This window comes from Neopsephotus bourkii, unplaced genomic scaffold (genome assembly GCF_033783945.1).
Source record: "Neopsephotus bourkii isolate Nb327-2 ecotype Australia unplaced genomic scaffold, CSIRO-AGI_Nbou_v1 NB_1663, whole genome shotgun sequence".
Lineage (NCBI taxonomy): Eukaryota > Metazoa > Chordata > Aves > Psittaciformes > Psittacidae > Neopsephotus > Neopsephotus bourkii.
The window spans coordinates 3,329,947-3,353,701 of NW_026902137.1; the positions used below are offsets into that span (position 1 = coordinate 3,329,947).

At 46.7% G+C, this 23,755-nt stretch overlaps 1 protein-coding gene across 1 annotated transcript; it reads left to right on the forward strand.

Moving 5' to 3' along the window:
• Window positions 1-6,914: 6,914 nt before the first annotated feature.
• On the forward strand, window positions 6,915-23,755 carry APCDD1L (APC down-regulated 1 like). The gene is made up of 4 exons (XM_061375345.1): window positions 6,915-7,426; window positions 19,562-19,691; window positions 20,151-20,709; window positions 22,715-23,755. The coding sequence occupies exons 1-4, from the start codon at window positions 7,390-7,392 to the stop codon at window positions 23,477-23,479; spliced, it is 1,491 nt and encodes a 496-aa protein (XP_061231329.1). The 5' UTR covers window positions 6,915-7,389; the 3' UTR covers window positions 23,480-23,755.

Sequence of the window (23,755 nt, forward strand, 5' to 3'; positions counted from 1 at the left end):
ACAGATAACATGAAAAGAATCATCTATAAAAAATACATATGGCCAAATTCACTGACTGACCTGGACAATGTTCCTTTAAATTTAAAGCCTCTATTGTGCTAAATACCCAGATGTTAACAATCTCTGCTAGAAGCTATTGAATGCAGGAAGGACATGTTTTTAGCAATTAGAAAAATAGTAGTATACTTACACATGGCAATATTTAGCAGAGTTTGTTTGGTTAATAGGTCAGCAGTTTGGGACAGTTGGTGGTTGTTACAGAGCAGCAAGGAGGGTTTGTGCAAGGAGATGTACTGGCAAGTATGCTGAACATCAGGTACCCATGGGGCACTCACAGATGAAAGTGGGCTGTATAATCCAAAGCACTCAAAATACATCCCTTATTCCATCATTTCCTTCTACCTTAAAAAGAATAAAAAAGGCTTTGAAAACATTTTGTGATAGGTTTGAACGGTGGCATGAAAGTGCACATATATAAGCCAGAAAAAAATGCACACAGTGGAATAATGTTTTGGGTATATTAGAATACTACATACTTAAGGCTTGAACTAAAGTTCATATCCTGAAATGCTTTTTCAGTAAAGCAAGATTTAAATAAGTGATTAAGTGCTTTCTGAACAGGGCACCAGCCTTGGCTGCTCTCTGCAGACTCCTGTAAAGATTATTCTCATGCTTTGCAGGAATATAAGATGGAGGGGCTGGTCTCAAGCCATGAGCAGGTGCATACTAGCACTGCTTTTAGATTAGACGCGTGTCTGCTGCAATGATTTACAATGCATTCCTCACAGTAGCATGAATTTGGCTGGTGGCCTTTGTAATTTATCTTTGCTGATATCATTATGTGTCTTGAGAACATTTATCTTCCTAAACATAATGAGCAAATGATTATTTTAATGAGGAGAAAACAAGCCTTATTGTAACAGCCCTGGACTAGGTACCACAGAAAGGCTTAGATTTTTAACACACTCCAATCTGTTTTAACAGCTGCTTATGGTTACCGTAGTCACTGAACAAAGATAGGGTTATTTTACCTTTCTTTACTGATGGCCCAAATTCCCTCTTATTTTCTCTGTCTTTGCAGAATGCCAGAAGCCATGCTTGCAGCCACAGACCTTTGGAGTCAGACAGACCTGTGCAGTTTTCTGCATGCAGAGGTGCAACTGGCAGTTCTTACATTGAAATCTTACACTGAGAACTGGATTACACATAAAGATGCAAAAAAAGGGGTCATATCCAATCTAAGTAAGCCATCCACTGCTCTCAGTGGTGGTTTCCAGTCTTTTAGGATTCAGGGACTCCCACGGAGTCACTTTCAATGCAACCTGCTTTTCTTGGTTATTTTTTGTAGAACCTTAGAATTGGTTCACAGTCACCACAAGATCGATGGAAAACATACATAAAATTACACATCTAAGGTATTTAAAAGGAACTAGCACCTAAATTCCTACAATCCTAATTTTCTAATAAACCAGAAATCAGACTAGCTATATGATTATGCTTGCTTGCTGTTTCTAAGCCACATGCTGCAGAAACCACCCTCAGTACAGACTACATCTGTATGTATAGTAGCTTCTCCTTTACCAAATGTCAGAGCCAGTGGCGATTTTGCAATTTGTAGGAATAAAAGCAATTTCTTTCCGGATTGTTATTATTCTCCCTTCCTGAGTATGGGCAGAAACAGAAGAGAGCCGGACCTCCCACTAATCTCTAAAAGCTAAACCCCAGAGGGGAGTAAAATGAAATTTTAATGAGGAATCAGGGCTTAGGAGGTGTCAAGTGTTGGAGTATGACTGTCCCAGCTCTCATGTCACTCAAAGGGAGAATGGAAATTAATGCTGGGCTGCTGGGATTGTGAAGGAAGCAGTATAACCACAGAATCAGCACCAATATTTTTGAATACAGGCCCAGTTTTTGCTTTGGAACAAGAACTTGGACTCACATGAATTGTGTGAAGGATTGGCCTTGAAAAATCAATGGGTGCTCAGTATTTGGCAGGATCAAGTCCATGGTGAACAAGAAACTTGGCCCAGATGTGAAACAACACTTCTTTTGCTTCCCAACCCCATGGTGTAACCACCAGACCACAAACGTCTTTCCCACTTTTTGCTGTTAAGAAGGAAGAGTCAGTTTTCAGGCTTGGAGAAATGTGGTGGACTGAGGGCAGGAAGGATCTGTCATTCATAAGAAAATGTGGGCTTGAGTTTCAAGATCTATTTAAATTTTAAATTTCCTTAATGCTGATAGAGTCCGAGGGCAGACAAAGATTCTATCACCTGTAGCTCTCAGTACAGCACGCAGCAAGATCTCCCCTCTGGCTGCCTTTTATAGTGTCTGCAAAAATTAATGACATGCTTAATCCCTTCACACTTTGGAAACCAGTGGCACCTTGCTCAAGATAGAAAGCTGGCTCATTTTTGATTCTTCCTTCTTCCCCTACCCTCAAAAGGGACCTTGAAAGAATGCACATTCCTGATTAGCATGATGATATAAATCACAGCAAGCTGCTTTCATGTTGGGATGTGAAGCCAGCACTCCACAGTGCCCTGCAGTGCACATATTCACAACAACTTGCAGTGCAATGAAATCAAAGAAAGTTGCTTCTGGTATAATGTGCTGTGCAAAGTGCTGCAATTACCTCCAAGGATGCAGGAGGTTTATCTGCTTCAAACCTTTGCTCTCAGACATTATAAAGTTAATTATAAAATGTGCCAAGGGGGAGGCAAGGAGAAACCTTGTTAGCCTTTTCTTTCTGTGGTTTCCCCCCTCACTGCATTTACATTGGCCTTGAAGAACTGGGACATTTTGCAGATGGTTTAGGGTCTATAAATTCTTATTTAAATCATTGCGAGCCAAGTATAACAGGTAGCAGTCCAGACTTCTTTAGAAAGGACAAACCCCAGCTAAGCATGTAAATAATACTCCAGTGCTTTTTAGCATATAAATACATACACTGAGCCAGGTGCCCCTTGAAGGTTTATTCACATTTTCCTATTGTTACTCTGTGAAGTGCACCAGGTATGCACCGTATGACTCCGCAGTATTTCTTTTAATGCTGCTTCTCAGTGAAGAGCACAACATAACAGACTAAAGGAACGTGGTATTTCCTTCACTGCTCCACTGTCAGAATGTGTTCATCTCAGGTGGCTGATAAAGACAACCAAAGCACCAGCAATCTCTGTCTGTATCCATCAGCAGCCTCAAATGAAGAGTCCAACCACAAAAAGGCAAGAGGAAATCGTGTTTGAGATTAGGTTGGCATAAGAAATGAGGGGTGATAAAAGAGAGCAATGTCACGTTTTCTTTACTAATGGTGAACAGTGTGGCAATAATAGAGTACATTGCACAGCAGGGAACTATTGTTCTGTGATGAAATGAGAGAAACAGGGTACTCAGTACTGCACATCATAGCTGGGAGACGTCCTAAGACGGGCATTGATGACACCATTTATTTGTTCAAGCAAAATGTATCATCCCTGGCACTGGTGTTCCTGTGGGGAAAATAATTCTATCTTCCTTTGGCCATGTTATGAGAGCTAATGAGAAAAAGGCTCTGTACGTTGCATTACTGATGAAGAATCCTCTGCACATATTAATTGGTTTTATTTAAGAGTGAAAGAAATAGAATCTGCAACTTTTTTTTTTTCCTGATAAATTCTAGAATCCTTTCCAGTTTTGTTTGGGTTTTTAATAGCTTTTTTATACCTTTTTTTCGGCCCCCACCTGACAACTCTGCATCACAGTCCACCTGTTGGTGAGTCAGAGTGTTAAATGTATATAGCTCCCTCCAGAGTTTCCCCGTGAGATTCAATCTTCTTGCCATGAGGGATGCGTAGCTCTTCTCCCCCAGCCCCTTCAAAACAGAGATTTATTATTCAATTCCATCTATTTTTGGCTGAGACTTGACAAAAGAAGCCATAGATTGAAATTCATTCACAGACACTGAGAAAGATGTTGGCTGTGCCTTTAAACTCTGCCCTGATGCAGAACCATGTTTTACAGGTGACCATCCCTAGCAGCTGAAATTACCTGGATAAAACCAGAGTCTGAATGTTAAGAAAGATCTTTTACTAAAAAGAACACTGAGTTCTACTTTCACTAACATTTTTGCAGTAGTCTTGTGCCTAAACATACAGGCTATCCTAGAAAGCTGTCAGGGCATACTAATTCCCAGAACCCCATCAAATACACCCCTGAAACTGGAGTGCAAGTAGTTCTACAGTGTAAACATTGGTTGTAAATACACATACTCAGCACTTTCAGCACACCCAGTATTTTCAGCTCTGCAAACATTATATCCCTTGGTATTACCTCTTAGAGACTGAACTTCAGAAGCAAAGTTGCTATGGCTTATGGATATGGCTTTTTGGGGACCTGAGTGTCTATTTAGAGGACCACTTTCTTCAGACAAACAGTATTTTCTTATTGGCTTACTAATCTTTGGTTTCCTGGCCTGCTGCCTTCATGTGTGGTTGCCTATTCTTGTTAGTCTGGCAAGGGGAAGAGAAAATATTTGGCCTTCGGGGGCCAGGCAACTCATTGCCCTGTACTGCTGACAAGAGTACATGATTCTGAGTTCAAGTATTCTGTACCTGTTTTGAAGGGGAATGAATATTTCACAAGGTGCCAGGCAAGTGAAGCATAGCTGATATAAAAACACCTTGGTTTGGTTCCCAGTTACCCTGCAGCTGTGTTAGTATTTACAGTACCATGAGTAAAGTGCTCCTCAATCACAATAGGAACAACTTATATTCACTTTGAACGCGTAAATCGAGCCACACAATTCTGCTGGAATTCTAGGCTATTTGCAATCATTTGTCTCCCTCCATGTGCTCTGCCCAGCAGGTAGTCTGTAATTATTTGATAATAAAAATTACAGGCGTTTTTACATTGCTGGTCCTCTGCAGGAACTGAAGATTACCCAGCAATTTTTACACAAGTTGAGAATTTAAGCCTGATGTCCTGGCAGACTTCCAGGTTGGAAGACTTGATTGCCTGTCTAAATCCTCACGGTATTTCTAACAGACTGTGGCACTCCTGTCATCCTCCTGAGGCGGCACGCTGCGAAACAGCTGCATTGCTGTGCTCAGGCAGCTCTGCAACACAGTGGTGGCAGGAGGAATTCTACCAAAGAAAAAGTGCTTATGGTTTGGTCACTTTGATAAGGTCACTTGAGAGCTGCAGGGATGAAGGAGGCCATATGAAAAAAACTACCACTATGCCCTGTTAGTGTGATATATGATAAAAGCCCATGATAGTTTACATGTGATTATTACAATTTTCAACCACCTGTGTAAAAGCTACTCTGCTTTGGTTTTACTCCCTCCCTCAAACAAATGTTCTCAAAATACTCCAAAAGAAACAGAGGAGATTAGCATTAGAGGTAAGGTGAAGTTTGTTACTGCTAGATCATCTGTACATCATTTTTGTGGGTTTCAGTTGACTACATCTGAAAAGAACATGTCCTGCTTTGTAAAGGTAACTTCTTGCAAAATTACTCCTTTCTGTCTAGCATCGTTATGAAGTACAGTTTTTTTGCCTATGCACTTGATAATTTATGTATTTGTAAATATAATGAAACCACAGTGGTCTGGACATCTACTGAGAATGACTGGTTTGGGGAATCTGAGAAATAAAATGAGATAAAACCATCAGCTAGCAAAAAGAGTGCCTGCATTACAAATGGATTTTTGTGATTTTTATCTTGGCAAGTGTCATTCAACTTTAATTCCTGAGGCACCCATGACAGAAAGGTTTGTCGCACTTCACATTAAAGATGTCATGCTTTACTTTTGAGCATGTAATAAATCCACTCACCCCAGGATGCTGAAGCCTCTGCTCGGCAAGTATGGGACTACAGAATCAGGCCTAGCTTCTCCTCATCGCAATTAACGGGATTACTGCTGTGAACTTGGAGACCAGCTTTCTTTTATTCCCTGCAGTTCCCCTTTAGGCAGTCAAACATGCAGTTGCAGTAGGACAAGTGGGTGTGCAGGGCCCTTGGCTCTGCTGGGGACATAGGTATATTTTGATTGCTTCCTTTGCAAAAACTGAACCTACTTTTTCAGTCTGGAAGAATGCACTTAACGTCCAACCTTTAGTGCCTGCACCATCATGAGCGTTAAGACTGCCAGGGCCACCATGGCCTCTTCTCCTCGCGGCTTCCACATACAACTGAGCTCTCATGTTATTGGAACCATGTCGTTTTACTGTGTTTGAAGGACAACAAACAGGCTGCTTCACTGCTAATCCTCAGTACACACAAGGAGAAATGTTGTTTTGTCCTAGACATGTCCAAGTTCAGATTTGTGCTCAGCTTCATGCCAAGATCTGATTGTAAGCCCTTTATCTATGGGCCTCAGTTGTGTCATGGAGACAGACTTGGCTGGCATGAGCGCCAGGGCCCTGGGTGAGTTTTGCCTGAGGTGGGTACTTGACAGTTGCTTTCAGAAGGTCCTGTATTTTGTCAGCAAAGGATATTGAGAAGGTTTCTAGGCTCTCAAGGCCCCATTCTATTCATGACCCTGGCAGTCTAGGCTGAAGACAATGGAGGGCTGCTGGGCCTCAGGGAGCCACACTGGGCCTGCAGTGAGCAGGAGGAAGAGGCTGTGGGGATCCCCTCACAGTGCCCCTCAAAGGAGAGCCCAGGACCCACAGCGGCCCCAGGGCCTCGGTGGAGCCGGGGCAGCCTCACCGCCACGGCTGAGGAGGAGGCAGGGGTGACACCCACCCTGGGGCGCCGCGGGGACCCTGAGGCGCAGAGCGGGACGCTGCAGCCATTGCGCCCCATGGCCGGGGCGGCCGTCGGGGCCGGTTCCTGAGGGAGAAATCCCGGTCCCAGAGGCGCGGGTACCGCACCCGAGGCAGGGGTACCGGTCGCGAGAGGCGGGTGCCGGTTCGGACGCGGAGCTGCCGGTGCCGCTCGGGCCACGGGCCCCAGTGACCGGAGGCGCGGAGGGTCAAGCCTCCTCCCCCCCCCCTCCCGCGCGTGCGGTGCGCGGCCGCATGTGGGGCGCAGGCGGCGGAGTCTCCACCTCTTCTGGCAACTGGAACCTGTGGCTGCCAAGCTCCATTAGAGCTATCAGCGGCCGGAGGGACGCGCTGCGCGCCGAGGGCGGGTGGCTGTGGTGTTTGATTTTAAAATACTCCTTTTTCGTTGTTTTCTTTCCTCCCTTTGCAAAGGCTCTGGGCTGAGCAAGACCGCTCCGGAGCCTGCCCGCCGCGCTCAGCCTCCCGCCGGCCGAAGCCGGGGTCCCGCCGCCGCGGGCACCGGAGCGCCGGAGGCGGCCCATGGCTGCCCCGCCGGGCGCCGCGCCCCGCTGAGCTCCGAGGGCACTGGAGGCGATCGCGCCTCTCCTGCCGCCGGCTCGGGTCGGAAGCAGAGCGGCCACCATGGTCCGGTGCTGGTGGCTCGCCGGGCTGCTCTTAGGTAGGTGCCACCGGCAGCCGCTGCCGCTCCGGGATAGGTGGAGGAGAAGGGGAGCGGGTGTCGGAGTCGGGGTCGCTCCGCCGGGGGGGCTCCCCGACATCTCCCTTCACCCGGGAGCTGCGAAGGTGCGAGGAGTTAGGGTGCGAGGGAATTGTACGGAGAGCGCAAAGAGATAGCGAGGAGTGTGAACGAAGGGTACAGGGAGAGCGCAGCGACATGGCAAGGAGGGTGCAGGAAAGCTGCAAAGAGAGAGCACGGAGATGGCAAAGAAGGTGCAAAGAAAAGAGGCGAGGGGTGCGAGAAGGTTGCAAGGAGAGCGCAGGGAAGTTGCGAGGCGGCTCTGGGACGGGGTCCGCGGGGTGTCCCCGGCCCGTGCTGGCGGGACAGGAGGCACCTGGTGCCGGAGCTCCGCTCGCTGCACCCCGCCCGGCCCGGGACGGGGGTTTCTCCGCCGTGCGCACCCGCGGTGTCCGGTTGTGCTCCGCGCTGCCCTGCCCCATCTACCGCCGTGTGCCCGCGGAGGGGACGGGCGGGGAGAGCCCCGGAGGGAGCCCGGAGCCCCGGGAATGCTGCCGAGCTGTGGGGCCCGAGGGGTGCGGGGTGGTTCACAGTCCCCCTGACGAGGGGCTTCCCTTACGCCGTGCCCTCGGAGCGGCGTGTGGAGATGCCAAACGGTGCTGAGCAGCACCTGGGTCCCACCTTCGGCTCCCATAGTTGTGGGGTTACTGCCCCCTCTGGCCCCGAAACCCTGTGGGGCTTCCCCCCTGCCACTGCAGCTTGCTCCGGTCCGGAGCACGGAGCACCACGGGTGCTGGAGCCGAGTTTAGATGGAAGAAGGTCTCAGAGGTGACTGTCAGTGGTGTTTCACTGGGAATTGGGGATTACTCCTGGGAGGATCCAACACCTGTCCCAGCAAAGGCCAACTTCACAAGTAGTCTCCTGCTCCGGGGACATGCCAGCGAGCCCCAGCTGCGCACAGAGCCTCAAGCAGCACAGGCTGCAACACTGCAGCTCCCTTTCAGAAAGGCATCTTTCAACCCCGCAGTTCTTGGAGCAGTTTCAGAAGAAAAGGTTCTGGCTTAAGAGACCATATGGGAGAACAAAGACAACTGTGCTGTGAAAAAAAAGGCAAAATGATTTCTGTTTACGACGAGGAGCAAAGCTCCTCCACCCTTGGGGTATTTCCCTAGGAAATGCAAGGGAGCCCCTTGGTTCAGACTGCAGGCCTGAACAGAAAGGGCAGGTGAAAGAAAGGGTGAGATGGTGCCCCTGAGGCCCCAGTGCAGTCTGGACACTGGAAACACAGACACTTGGGTTTCCTGCTGCTAGCTTCCTTTCCACCTCTTAGTTTACTCATCTGAGGTTTTGGGCAGCAGTACACCACGCTGACTTGCCTCTGCAGCTCAGAGCTTAGTTTAGTGATCATTGCAGAAGAGTAGTGTAGTGAAAGTGATTGCATGTTGTTTGCAATTAGGTGTAAAGGACAAGACTGCAGAAAGAAACCTCTAAGCATGGTACTTCTATAGGGTTACTTTTCTGTTCTTATGTGAGGTCTTTGTCATATGTTGTTCCCCAAAAATAAGGCTTAATGGGTTGAGAAATACATATTCTCCTCTGTATATTTTGTTAGTTCAAGTTGCTCTCTCAGAGATTTGTTGTACTGCATTATGTAAGATTATTCACTTAAGTCTAATTAGAAAACTTTCTCAAATCCTCATACAATTTATTTTATTCTAGTCTGATTTAAACCCTGTGCTTCTTCCGTGTGATGTCAGTGGGGGAATTTCCATTTATTTCAGTAAGAACAGAAGCTGGACCTTAAAACATATACTTAAATAGCAAAGTCAGATCCATGGCTCATTAAAGTCCAAACAGGGTTTGCCAGTGACTTTGCTGTGAACAGGGCTGGCATTCTGTATTGTGCATAAAACTGAACATCATCAAGAGCATGACACTGGTGCATAATTAGTTGAAAAAGCACTTTAGGTAGGTAACTGGATCTGATTTTGGAGTCTCCTTCAGAAAAGAATCACTCATTCCTGGAAACGTCCCCAGAGACTTGCTGAGTTTTACCTAAGCTTTCATTAAAGTCTTTACATTCCAGTAACACCACGCTGATGTTTGTCATGTGTAGCTTCTCCTTTAACATAAAAGATCTATTCTTGCTTTCAGTGTTTATTTTTAAGTTTGAAAATTACAGTGTTGAGGTCAGATAAGATCAGCACTTGCATTCAATTATGAGATTAGGAAGACAATCCCATAAATGATACTACTACATTCAATATTGCAATGCATGTGTGTGTTTACATATGCATATATATGTACGTACTGTTAAATTAACGTAATTGTCTTGGGTTCAAATGTTTGTTAGGCAAAGTTTACTTAGCTCATTTATATTCACCAGGTTGGCAGGTTTCATCTTCATTTCTCAAGCTGGCCAAAACCTCAACAGCTAATATATTATGCTGGGTCATGTGATATGACTCTATTTGTTCTTTCAATAATTGCAGGTTAGCCATGTTTCAAAGTATGTGGATATAGATAAAACCAGGGCTGAGATATAAAAAAAGCACAAGTGAAAAAAAATATCGTGTGGTTTCTATATTTTCCCCACAAGCACAAATTGTTGAGTAAGGAGATTTTCAAAAGCCAGAAATTGCTGTGAAGAAAACCAAAGCTGGAATCCAATGCTAGGGGAGGCTGCATCTGGCAGAACAAAGTTTGGAAAGAGATTTTGCTTTCAGTGGGATCCTGTGTTTCCCCACAACATAGCATATGTCATCTATAAAGACAGTGCTTTCATGGATGTGATACAATCACTGCCTAAATCAACCTCAAAATTAGGAAGCACCTACACAATGCTGTTACACAATTCCTTTGGTTTTCATATTTGCCAAGGAAGAGAAAGGTATGAAAAACAACAGTTTCTAGCTTCATGATTTTAAGATGATGTATCTGAGACATTCCAATACCAAGAAACTCACAGTGAGAATGTGAGGATTTTAATGTGTTACCTTTCTTCTTTAGGCTAAGAGTGCTGCCAGAAACTGAAAATGTGATTCATAGAACAGCTCCTTCACTACCCAGTTCAGACTGTGCGAGATCTGAGGGGTTAGGAATCTACAATCTGTGGGGTTTTTTTCTTTAAGAATTTAAAAGGCCTCACACTCTGAAATGTAAAATCAGGAAAGTTCTGTTTCTGTGTATCAGGAAAGAAACTCTGGTGTCTCTGAAATGCCAGTGCTCAGAGCATCGAATGATAGGAGGGTTGAAATCCATTACTGAGTTTTAGCAGGGTGCTAGTGTGATAATCATGTCTTTTATAATGATGCTTTCTCATTTTCAGTGAATAGCTTATTAAATCATCACGGTTTGAATCCATCTGAAACTGAGAATGCTTTAGTGAAGCTCAGCTGCTGTGGCACTATTAGACTTTTGGATCAGTGCAACAGCAGCTCTCGACTTACAACTGGTGCAGTAGTACATAAATCAACAGAAGTCTCATGACCAAGTGTTTGAAGAGATTTGCTTGAGTTTATTTTTTTTAATAATGCTTTAAACTTGACACTGTCTGTTTGGTTGAACACTAAAAAAGTTCCCCATGTGGACTTTTTCTACTGAATTAATAAGAAACACTGACAAGCATGTGACATTTCGGCCTTGTCTGAGTCACAGACAGAGATCTTCAGAAGTGGGCTTTTATCCTGTACTCTGAGATCAATGTGTACATCAAGCTCCCCACTGAGACAATCGGATTTACCTTGTTCACACTCTTTACCAAGTCCACAAGTGGTGGACACTGGCAGGTTCTGGCTTTGAAGTGTCTCTTTTTCCCTATTGATACAAAAACACAATGACATGTTATTTTTAAAGCTTTTCAGAGAAAAAAAAAATATCTTTTTTTCCTGTTGGAATCCTGGAAAGATGGATGAAAATGTAAATAACAGCAGAGTTTTGCTGCAGAAAAGCTCTTGTTAGATTTGAGTAGCACGGGTCCCGTTATTAGATTATGCAGCGCGTAGGTTGAATGTCAACTTTGATTTTAGCATCTGTCGGCAGTGTTTAAGAGAACTGGAACACATCAAAACTTGGCTAATGATGACAGGAGAAACAGTAGACTGAAATTTCAGGCTATCTAGAAACCACACCCAGACCCCAAAACACATGCTAGAAGTAACTTTTAATTCTGTGTTTCAGCTGAACAAGTAACCTTTTTCTGTGGTCACTTTAATTGTAAGTTAAACATGTGTGAGTATTTCTGGTGTGGGCTGTGTATCAGTTTACCACCTTTCTGCAGAGATTTTTTTCTGAGGATACCTTCAGCTATGACTGCTTTTGAATGCCCTTCTCATCCTTGGCTTTGCAGGAGTCCAGTAGCCTCAGACTATTAGATCCTATTTTTATTACTATAAACAGTGTCCTTGCACCAGTGCCAAGAATCCTGTTGTGTTAGGTGCTAAATAAGGAGAGAACAAAAGGATTGTTCTTGCTTTAGTGGGTTTATAATCTAATTTCCTGGACTTAGATTTTCAGTGGTGAGTACTTGACATTGCAGGGACCTACTGGGGTTCCCAGCTGTGTCCAGTGGTTTGATACCTATTACAGTTGATTATGTATGTGTAGTCCTATGGAGGCCAGGCAGTGATACTGGTGAGCAGGATGGTGAACAATGTGCTTGCACAGGAGAGCAGCTGTCTCCTGTGGGAGCAGGGTACTGGGACAGCTCCATGGCTGTGGGAGACTGAAAGGCCACTCAGAGCATCCCGCCGACTTGCTGCCAAGAGCGGGTTATTCCCTGCTGTACTAAGGCTTTGTTCAATCCTTCCAAATCCTGCCAGCAAGTGGACTTGTGCTGCCTACTAGATTGTGCCTCAAGAAGTTCACCCTGATACACAAGCCACATTTTTGTCTCTCTTCATTCACTCCCAACAGAATCTCTTTATTCACTGCAAGGAATTCCTTCCCTTCCTTGGTGTTTATGCTTTGTGAATATTTATAGGCTGTTATCATGTCCATCTTGCCCCAGCTGTCACTCATCCAGGCTACATGGACTCTGCTCTTTTAATCTTCCTTCGTAACTCAATCCCTCCCACCCTCTAATCACTTTTTGTTGTTCTGCTCCCAACTCCCACCAGTTCCAGTTGCTCGTTTTGCTTTGGGTAAATGTTATACTTATGTTAATATTATATGGTGGGTGGTCCTCTCGGCGCTCATGGTCCATGTGAGTGATTTAGATGTTTAAAATGAGGTTGGCATTTTATAGCCAAGCCATGGCCTGATTACTGGTTCCGCTCTTCAAAGCACTCCAGGAAAAAATATGCTTAGCCATCAGTATTAAAAATGGCCACAATAGCCACTAATAGGGTGTCTGTGCAGGGGTTGGAGGGAAGTGCCAAAACCTGCATGGGTGCTCTATACATTCAGATTGACACGGCGGCGTTAATTTCAAAAACATGTGTTGCATTTTCTGATGAGTTTCCAGCTTGTCTAAATTCAGGAAGATATGTGTAATATTTCCCATTGGGAAAGAAAACGAATCCCAACTCGAATTTAACTGTATCAAAGTAGTACCCCTGGGGTATTCACCCTTGGACTTGGTTGTTTTGCTTTTGGTTTTGAAAATGAATGCTTTCCCCCATGTGTTCTCACCAGGCTCTCGCCATATAGGTACCCAGGGGATTAGAGATCATATCACTAAGGTCTCACCTATCTCACCAAATTAAAATTGAAACCTTCACCAGTGTTCAAGGAAGAAAGCTCTGGCATTGCCCTCCTTTTGTTTGGTTTCTGTTGGTTTTTGGTTATATATTTTCTGTGCCAGACTTACGTGTCAATACCAGCTGGAGTTTAACACAAGCCACAGTGTGTTAGCATGGCCTGAACCCATCTGGTTTCTTCAGTGCTTACCTGATTGACCATCCCTCTCTCCAGACTCTGTCCCGTAGGTTTGTGTGGAGGTGATGAATTGTTGCTGGGGAGCCCTGAGCTGAGGGCTGGTCACTGCTGAGCTGGACACAACGGTTGGGCCAGCTGGGGCCATCGGGCCATATGGAACAGCTCAGCTGTTCTCCAGTAAATCTTGTGGCATTGACCAGTGTAGCTGTGGAAGGAGTGTGTGGCTCCTGCATGTGAGCAGAACCTTCTCAGGGGTGGGAGAAACGTGAAATGAAATTGCTCCTGTAACTGTCAGGACAGCGAGTACGTGCTGAGTACAAGCTCTGTTGTGGAACTGAGAAGTGTGGCGCTTTGATTAACATTAACTGTAGGAGATCTCTTGGGAAGATGTACTCACATCTGCCTCTAGTGCTTTTATTTGTCACCACAAGTCTTCTACACCAACTCTTACGTGTGCTGCTTAGTTCACCCCATTTGAGACTATCCCGTATCCCATTTCTCCCTTGTACCCCTTCATTCTCCAAGTGCAGAGTTTACTGCCAGTTTATGGGGATGGGCATCTTCTGAATAAGGTGCTGATGTAGTCATGAGCTCTTTCCTGTTTACAGACTCCAGTGAAACTGGGATTAAACCCTGCAATCCCATTTACAGTGTTAGGCCTGGTTTTCTTCTTTGGGATAAACAACCAGAGGAGGAAGTTTTAAGAAGCCATTTTATTGAAATGTGATTTCTACTGAAGTCACTGAGGTGCAGGAGATAATGCCTTCTCTCTTCTCCCCTTTGCTACCACAATCCCATCTGTCTTGTTACCTATTGCTGGACATGACACTTGCAGGAGAAATAAATAATTCCATGATTCCAAGAGGAAAAGAGTTACTTCTGTCGTGCCTCAGAACCTCCAATCAACTCACCACAAGTGCTTCACTGTTTAATTGTGGACATCAGACAAATCTGGCAATGATCACAGGCAGGCTGAAGCCATAGAATACAGTGTCTGAACCTGTCTGCAGTGTGTTGCAAGTATGTAGTGAAAACATGTTTTGGAAATCAAAATCCTGAGCTGCTTGGGAATTTTGAGTCAGCTGAATTCCCTCTTAGGAGCTGCAGAATCTCACCTGTGATTATGCTCTGTTATGCACCGGAAACTCAAGGTGATGCTCTGCAGTGATAGCTAACATGTAATACATTTATTGTGGCAGCCTTAGAAGAAGAACTGAAAAACACAGATTGAATTCAAAGCATTTTTACAAATACCATGAACTGAGCATCAGACTCTGAAACAACTGTATGTAATTATACCCATTTTACAGACAAATAAGGGATGAATAATAGAAATACATTTCCAGAAGCCAGACAGTACTCTAGTGAAAGCACTGGCATCATTCCTCAACCACTTGACCATATTCTGGCTTCAGTTCAGGGAGGTATTACTAATCAGGGAAAATGCTCATGCAGTGGCTTAATTTCAAGCACATGCTTAAGTTTCACTGAAACCAATTATACTTAAGCATGTGCTTAAGTCCCGTCCTGAACTGTGTTCAGTTTGCAGATAGATGGGCAAAATGTGAAGTTCTGCTGTGATACAGTTTTCCACCCCCAATGGGTTATATTTAAGTTTTGTAACTTTATACTATTATAATATAAAATGTATTTCTTCCTAGAGAATTGTTCTCCTGGGAAGGCGTTATTCTCAGTGAATTAAAAGCACCGTTAACTTAATCTCTACACAAATGCAAGGAAAATGGATTTGCTAAATACAAACAGCTTTCTTTGCTTTGAAAAGAAGGCTTATTCCTTTAGTGGCTAATGCAAAATACATTCTGCATGCTCCCAGGAGAGAAAATTGCTAAAGAAAGGCTGCTTTTCTCTTAATGAAGTCTGTGTGAATAAGTGTAATTTGCTTATGCAGAGTATATTGATGCTTCTTATCGTCCATTTCATTCCAGTCTGAGCATTCCTCAGAAAATATCAGAGGTTTTATGTCATCTCTGAATGAAGAAATGTGTAATGCTCCATGACTGCAGGCACTGATCGTATCCCCGTGAATGGGTGACTAACCGAAACATTAGAATTATAAATGGGAATAATAAATTCTGGCCATAGGAGTCAACAACATGTAACAGATTAAGCAATGCAGCTCTGGAGAGGAGCTGATCTACAGTAACTAATTTGGTGCAAACTGTAATGTATGCATTTTCTCCCCCGTTTATAAAGAAACAGATGTGTGACTCAACTTTGCTTTTTTCCAAAGTCAATCTGCTTGGAGGAACACAAACAAGATTTGTTTCCAACAAGGCAAATTCCACTGTTTCTCTCCTGATTGGTACTTTTGTCCCTTTAAAACTAGGAAGTGGATCTGGATCTGGAGCATACAGCAGTTACCTAGCACAGTCCCACTGGCAGGCTCTCACTTGGACAATTCCTAGGATTGTTTCATCTTAATTTTCCCCAGTTTACTTTGCGCAGAATTTCCAGTTCTGCCTTACTGTCATTTGAGGCCATGGGCCTGATTTTTCTGAAAGCTGCTTGTACAAATGAGTGTATGGAATAGTCGGTCAGTATTTGCTACTGCTGTTGTCTCAAGGCTTGATCCAGTTTCTGCTGATTGCAGTGATCAGCAGCCGTTCCTGGTTGCTGGCATTCCTAATTGCCAGAGTGCTTGTGCAGCCCCTTTGCTCGGAGACTTTGGCCAATACTTCGGATGCAGCACGCACCGGAAAGCTGGAAAAAGCCACTGTTTTGTCTAGCTGCTGTAGTGAGGAGCTCTCTGGAAACGCTTGTGGTTAATCGATACAGACAGATGGGATAACGAGGGAGGGGAAGGGATCACAGATGGGGAGGATTCTTAGATTTTCCTATGAATGAGTATTTTTGTCCCCAAGATGAATTGTGAGTAATTCCTTCCTGCTGCCCAAGAACTCTCTAATGCAGTTAATTTGTGTCTCTCTTCAGATGGAGAGCGGAGCTGCTCTGATACGCTTCACCAGAGGCTGAGTAACAGAGTGACATGTGAGTGACAGCCACTTTATGCTGCTCTTGCCATAGAGATGTGCCCTAACTGCAGATTTTAGATCTGGAACTGAATTTTCCAGCTTGAAAGGATGTTTGGATCTGGGCTGGAGTATTTGAGAGAGGAAGGCAGCCACAACATTTGGACACAATCCAATAGCTTGTGGTTTGAGGATGCACCCAGCTTGGAGTCTTGTTTACAGTTAAGTGAGACAAAATCCGGAGGAATTCCCATCATGTCAAATATTTACATTCCAGAGGGTTGTTTTCTTGGTTTTTCTGGGTTTTTTTTCCCCCATGGAATTTGATCCTGATTATGAAAAATTCCATTTCTATTGAGTGTGAAAATGTCGTGATTGCACTCCCAAAGACTCTGTGCTCTCAGACAATGGGGACTTTTAGTGTTTCTGCCAAAAGCAGCACTAAAGGGTTCAGTCAAATATTGAAGCTTCTGCTGCAGTAAACACACACGGAGCATAGTTAGAGTTGAGAATGGAGCTGTATTCCATGCTGTTATTTTGGTGTAGCTATAGACTAGATCTCTACAGTTTATATACCTCTAGAGTCTCCAGACCTCTGCAGTCTTTCTGTGGTTTATGAGCAAGAGCAGATCTGACCCTTACAGTCTGTTACCTCTAATACAAATACAGTTGTGTTTTAGCTTACCATATTCTCTAGGATAATGATGTCATGTTTGTTTTAAGTGTAATTCAGTTTGGTCTGTCCCTGTACTGATGGCTCTCCAAAAGCTTTGCCAGTAATTAGGCCTCTTGGTAGGGGCGGTCACATGAAACTTGGCATATTCTGAAGGCAAGTAAAGAAACACCACGAGTAAGGAGCAGGCAGGAGTAGATTTGCCTGAGGCCACAAAGCCAAGTCATGGCAGAACTGGGATGAGGACACAGCCCCAGCTCCTAATGGGCTCTACATGGGGCAGTCTGCATGCATGCTGCAGCTGCCAAGTTAAAGGGTTAGCTAGCAGGAATGGGGTTTGTCATCCATATTTTCCCATTTTTGTGTGAAGACTCAGAGGAACTGCTTTTTTGGGAAGCCCTAGTGCAGTCAGTTGTGAAGGGGCTGGCTGTGCATGCTCGCCACGTCCAGCCCTTGAAGATGATAAAACCAGTGCAATCGTGAGTCTGCTCCAAAAAGAGCCCTCAGCACCAATAATGTATCTTTCCAGCTAGTTTATGCACTCCAGTGCATAGTGAGGTAACAGAAACTCCAGTGCTGGTTTCACTGGCCTTTGGGTAGGTAGGCTTCTTCTGTTACTGCTCTGCTTCACTGGGGGCTTCGCTTTCCATGTGTTTAATCCCTTAGCAGTAGTTTCAGGGCTTGTGTGCTGAGGTCTACACAAGCACATTTCAAGGACCCTGTTACTGTTACATGTAAAACCTTTGCAAATAGCAGCACCAGAGAAGTGACTGAGTTTGTCCATCAGATCCAAGTCTTGAGTTACATATTACTAGATTAGTAATTAAATACTATTTGAGTGGGAATATCTCTGCTTTGCCACATGTTCAGGAGCCTCTGACTTGCCCAGCAGATGAATTGCTGAGCTCCCCTCTGACTTGGTGTAGGGCTTATATTTGTGGCAGACTCCAGCGCGGATTTGTAACGGGGTTAACGCTGTGTGTGTGTAGGATGTGTGGATGGCAGGGATGAGAGGCTCCTGGCTCAGAATGCCTTGCAGTGGGAATCAGGGGAGCCTCCTGGGAGACTGCAGCTGTGAATCTCACCCTGTTTATATGTGTTACACCCCGAGCTTGTGAGCCAGGGGATTTTGCTGGCGTTGCTCAGCCACTCGTAGCCTTGCCCATGGTGTGCAGCACATCCACATGCACCAGCTTGATCTGCAGACACTGCTTAGGAGGAAGGGATCGTGCTCGCCAGGCCGGGTTTGTGCCCTTCGCACTCTCACCTATTGCTTCTGTCATGTGCGGTTTGGGTTTCTCTTCCCAGCAAACGCTCTGGTTTGGGCAAAGCTCCCTGTGAAGACCACGGGATGGTTCAGGTTGTATGGAATGTGGCTGCTTTCCTCTCTCAAATACTCCAGCCCAGCCGCACCAGATCCAAACATCCTTCCAAGCTGGAAGATTCAGTTCCAGACCTAAAATCTGCAGTTAGGGCACATCTCTATGGCAAGAGCAGCATAAAGCGGCTGTCACTCACATGTCACTCTGTTACTCAGCCTCTGGTCAAGCACACCAGAGCAGCTCCTCTCTCTGTCTTAGGAGAGGCACGAATTAACTGCATTAGAGAGTTCTTGGGCAGGAGGAAGGAATTATTCACAATTGATCCTGCCGCCAACATGGGTTATAGAGTATGTGGCACACAGGGGCTAAGATCCTCCTTGACTGAGGCACAGGGTGTGGAAATGCTTTGCATCCTCATTCTAGAGAAGGCAGTAAGTGCATACACATAAGACTTTACTTCCCAACCCAATGGCAGGCTGGGAAGCAGCCTGTGCCCTGACCATTGGCATGCGGGGGATCAGTCCAGATGGAAAGCTCCCAGTACACTACTAGGTCAAATTGCAAAGTGCAGCTAAGAGCAAGTGAACCCCCCTCATCCCTGGGCTGGGCTGAGCACCCCCAGGCCAGGGAATGGGCTCTGCAGTTGTTCCACAGCAGAAATTTGGTGGGGTGTGAGGAGGAGCTTTGCTGAGAGCTCATTTTGTGGTGTTAAAAAGGGGCAAATCCCAAGTTTCTTGTTGAAGCAAACTCGTGATGAGTGCAGCAGAAGTTTGCTTAAGTAAAGAGTGAATAATATATAGGAATATATGTACTATATATGTGTGCATGCAAAGGTCGTCAGGATTTAGCCGAGTGTTCACACATTCCCTAAGCCAATAACATCCGTTGTTATGGGAAATGAGGTAAGTGACAGAATTACTGTCCTTATGGCGGGCGACAGGCGAGTCTGATGTTCCCATGCTGTAATTCCCTGTTTCGGTTACTGCTTCAACAATAGCGAGAGAGAGAACATGCTCAAAGAGCACTCGGTTTCATTGGAAGATTAACTCTGAAAAGTAGTTAGATTCAGATGACATTTCAGTTGGAAAGCAGTAGAATTAAAGACGCTGTACCCTTAACCAAGAGCTCGCTGCTTAGCTCAGCGTTTGGGGTTTCATTCTGCACCTGGGTACCTGTACCTGTACCTGCTGCACTTGTGCCTGCGGGCCCTGCAGCCCCGCGGTGCTGATGCTGACGCTCTCTCCTCCCTCCGCAGCTTGCGCGGGCGCGGAGCCGCCGCTGCGCTGGGAGCCGCGGTGCCGGCAGCAGCTCCGCCACCTGCAGGACGGCGCCAGGATCGCGGCGCGGCTGCCGCCCCGCCTGGAGGGCCGCTGGGTCTCCACCGGGTAAGGCACCCCCGGGCCGGCCCCTCCGCACCAGCCCGGCCCCACCGGCTGCAAGCAAGGGGCTGAGCAGTAACAGGCACGGCTGTGCCCTTCTGCCCCTCGCCAGCGCCCGCCCCACGCCGGAGGGAGGCCCGAGGCCCCCCCGCGGCCCATAGAGCCTCCTGCCTCCCTCCTTCATTAGGTGCAGCTTGGTAAGCACACCCGGCTCGATCGGGCAGGGCAGCTCCGACATCCCCCCGACCCTCGTGTGCCCCCCGAGGTGTGGCACAAAGCAAGATTCTCCACCTGGCGCTGTTGCGTTTTGGAAGCAGATGCCTTAAAATCAGCCAAGGGTGGGCAGCAGCTGTGGGAGACCCCTGTTCCCCCCTCTCCTCCCGCATGCGGGTGCCCTGGGGAGGGATTTCGCCCTGCATACACCCCCCATGTGCTGCAGGGGCTCAGCTCTGCCTTCCTGCCCAGGTGTGAGGTGCGGCCGGGGCCCGAGTTCCTCACCCGATCCTACCTCTTCTACGCCAACCGCCTCTTCAAGGCTTACCAGTTCTACTACTGGGACCCCTCCTGCCGCGACCCCTCCTACTCACTGGTCATCAAGGGCAAGCTCCGGCTGCGCCAGGCCTCCTGGATCACCCGTGGGGCCACCGAGGCCGATTACCACCTCCACAAAGTCGGCATCGTCTTCCACAGCCAGAAAGCCATGCGGGAGGTGGCCTCCTGGATCAACCAGACCTCTGGCGAGGGCTGCAGTGGGTTCCTGCCCCCAGGGCGCACTTGGGCTCCCGGAGCCCTCTATGAACTGCTGAGCGCCAAGACCGAGCGCGACTGCACGGCTGCCTTGGGCTTTGCCATGCATGAGCTCAGCCTGGTGCGCGTGGAGCAGCATTACCAGCCCTTGCTGCAGCCGCAGCAGAGCGGGAGCCGGCTGGTGGAGGAGCTGTACCTGGGGGACATTCACACGGAGTGGCAGGAGAGGCTCCACTACCGACCCACCGGTTACCAGCGACCTCTGCAGAGCGCCATGGTAAGGGTGATGCCTTCATGGGGTCCCCCATCGGTTCACGGTGAAGCATTTGTTATGTCCTTCGCAGTTAAAATGCCACCTGCCTGCAGTCAGCTCACTTCCATCCAAGGCACTGGGTGAGGAGGTGTGGGGCTGGAGATGCGGAGCCCCAAGGTGCTGCCTGGGTGCTCCTACTCGTTTTGACATAAGTAAGACTGAGCAGGAGACCTGGTTTTATATTTTATATATATATTTTATATCTTGTTTCGATTTTATATTTTCTTTTGTATTTTACTTGGCACCAGGTTAGTTGCTTTCCAGACAAGCACGTCTCCATCTGAATCATAGCTACTCAATTCAGAAATGACTGAGCAGTGAGATGGGCTGAAGAAACCTCTCTGAACTTCACCAGATAGGATTGAATTAGCTGAAAAACGCTATTTTGGGGGCAGCATTTCCCCACACCTCAAACTCCACCAAGTGAACTCTGAAAACCACAGAGCAGCAGCCCCCTCCCCTTGAAAGCAACATTCTCAAACTGGTTAAACTTGTGTTATCTTGGGCCAGAACCATATATCTGAGCAAAGCCAGATGGTAAACATAAACACTTTTAAAAGTTAATTTAAAAGCAGCCCTAAAGATCCTGCAACGCACTCTCTGAGCAGAGCGCTGTAATGAATCAGCTAACAGCTCTCCAATGGACCAGCACATGAGGTCACCACTTGGCGATAATTAGAAGCTGCCATATATTAGAAATAACTTCACACCACTGGCCTGAGCAAGGCAGAGTTTTGACTCCATGTCTGTGGTGATAATTCTGTTGGGCACAGGATTTTTCTTCCTCTTTTCCCTTTTCTCTGAGCCAGCAGCCATTGGCCTGTGGGGGAGAGTTGCACAGCTATGGTAGGAATTATTTTTTAACCCTCTTTATGAAAATATCGCTTTTTTTCCCTTAAATTTATATCTGCTTTAAAGAAACCCATTCTCCCCAAATTACCTTTCATTATCAAAGAATTTCCTGCCCAAGCAGAGCATATATATTTGCCAACTTCTGGGATTATTTAGCCATAATGTACTGTGTACTGTCAGCACTCATTAACGTGACAGTAGCAGTAAAGCAAGCTGAAAATGACTAAATTACAGTAGACTCCAATCAACTTGCATGTAAATTACCCACCCTGCAGTTAACTACTGAGTTATTTAACCTTGCTGCGTACGACAGCTCAGTAAAGATCAGCTCGTGTTCTGGGAAACGGCAGAATGGTCAAACCCTGGCTACTTAGAAATAAATCAGTTGTGCTAGATGAAGTATAAGAAAAGATTCCAAGCCACACAAGCCCCCCTCCTGGCACTGGATGAGCTGCAGGGCTGGTCTGACTCAGACCTCTGCACGAAGCAGCAAAGGTCAGGTCCTTGTTTTATTGTAGGTCCTTTCCTTCTCTCTCAGGTGCAGTGCCCACTGCTGTGGCGCTTGGCAAAGCCCTCGCCTCTCTGCTGCTAACGGGAGCACTGTGCTGTTGGCTGTCCCAGAGAGGCCATCAGTGCAATGCAGCACGGCCACAGCAGCTTCCCAGTGGTAGGGTTTCACCGTTTGGATCACCAAAAAGGCTGCATTGTTTGCTGAAGCAGTGCAGGAGCACGGTGGGTGTAGCCAACGTGTCCCAGCACCCATGCCCTCGCCATGGAAAGGGCAGCAGCCTGCAGTGGAGACCAGCCTGGTTGGCTGGAGGGAGCTTTCCCCACCCTCACAGCAGCTCTGTCCTCACCCTGCTCTCCTCCCTGCAGCCTGTCCTCAGCAGCCCTTCCCAGGGCAGAGCACAGCCTCAGGGCACAGACCTTGCTGTCCTTCCCAGTGGACCAGAATAGCAAAGAGCCAGAGCAGTGCTTTATCACATTTAATCTGCTTGGATGTCTTGGGCCAGGTTCACTGCTGTTGAACACCCTGGAGTGGAAGAGGGGACTTTGAACCTTGTAAATACCCTGAAAGGGCTTTTTGCTCACCAGTTTGTCTTTTTTGTGTGTACAGCACCATGTGCATCCTTGCCCTGCCTGTGGGATCATCTACAGAGCGGATGAGCATCACCCACCCATACTGCCCATGACAGCGCAGCTGCCGATGCAGCTCAGCGGCAGCTGGGTGAGCACCCACTGCGAGGTGAGACCTGCGGTGCTGTTCCTGACCAGGTACTTCATCTTCCACGGTAACAACCACACTTGGGAAGGTTACTACTACCACTACTCTGACCCACTCTGCAAACAGCCGACTTTCACCATCTATGCATCTGGGCATTACACACAAGGCATCCCCTCCTCCAAAGTGCGAGGTGGCACAGAGCTGGCTTTTAAAGTCACCCAGGCTCGGGTGACGCCAATGGACCAGGTGACGGTGACGATGCTGAACTCCTCCGAACCTGGAAGCTGTGGGCTGGCTGGCTCCTGGAGCACTGGGGTGGAGCAGGATATAACACCCACAAACGGGTGCCTGGCTTTGGGCATCAGGCTGCCCCACACAGAGTATGAACTGTTCAAAACAGAGCAAGACGCAAAGGAGCGCAGCCTGCTGTACATCGGCGAGAGGCCCACGGACGGCTCCAGTCCTGACCGCCCGGACAAGCGGCCCACCTCCTATCAGGCACCTCTGATTCAGTGCGCTGGAGCACCAGAGGAATTATCTAACTATGTTAGTCTAAAATACCTGGGAAAAAAGGATGCTAATGGGAACGAAGCACTAAAACCTTTGCCTGTGGCCTTTTTATTGTTTATAGCACTTCTGTTTTTAAGATGGGACTAGTTACCTGTTGAGGTACAGCACAGAATTCAGATAGTCTTGGTGCTAGTGTGATTTTTATATCCTTCAAACGAGCACATCTGGAAGCAGTTCTTTTCCGATTTGGAAACTCTTTAAAAACAACCAGCAGCAGTGAGTGAAGCCAAGCAGAAACGCCTGACTACATGCTGTTTGTCCTGTGGCTTTATTGCCTCATCTCCCCTCTTTGCCTACAATTTTAATGTAGTGACATGGATGCGCTGCACATTGCAATAGATAATTTAGCAATATGGGGGGGGG

Bases quoted from the DNA above. Each gene is read 5' to 3' on its own strand.
- APCDD1L (XM_061375345.1), top strand. From the start codon at position 7,390: ATGGTCCGGTGCTGGTGGCTCGCCGGGCTGCTCTTAG. The intron at 7,427-19,561 runs GTAGGTGCCACC...CTCCCTCCGCAG, and splicing joins GCTCGCCGGGCTGCTCTTAG to CTTGCGCGGGCGCGGAGCCG. The intron at 19,692-20,150 runs GTAAGGCACCCC...CTTCCTGCCCAG, and splicing joins GGCCGCTGGGTCTCCACCGG to GTGTGAGGTGCGGCCGGGGC.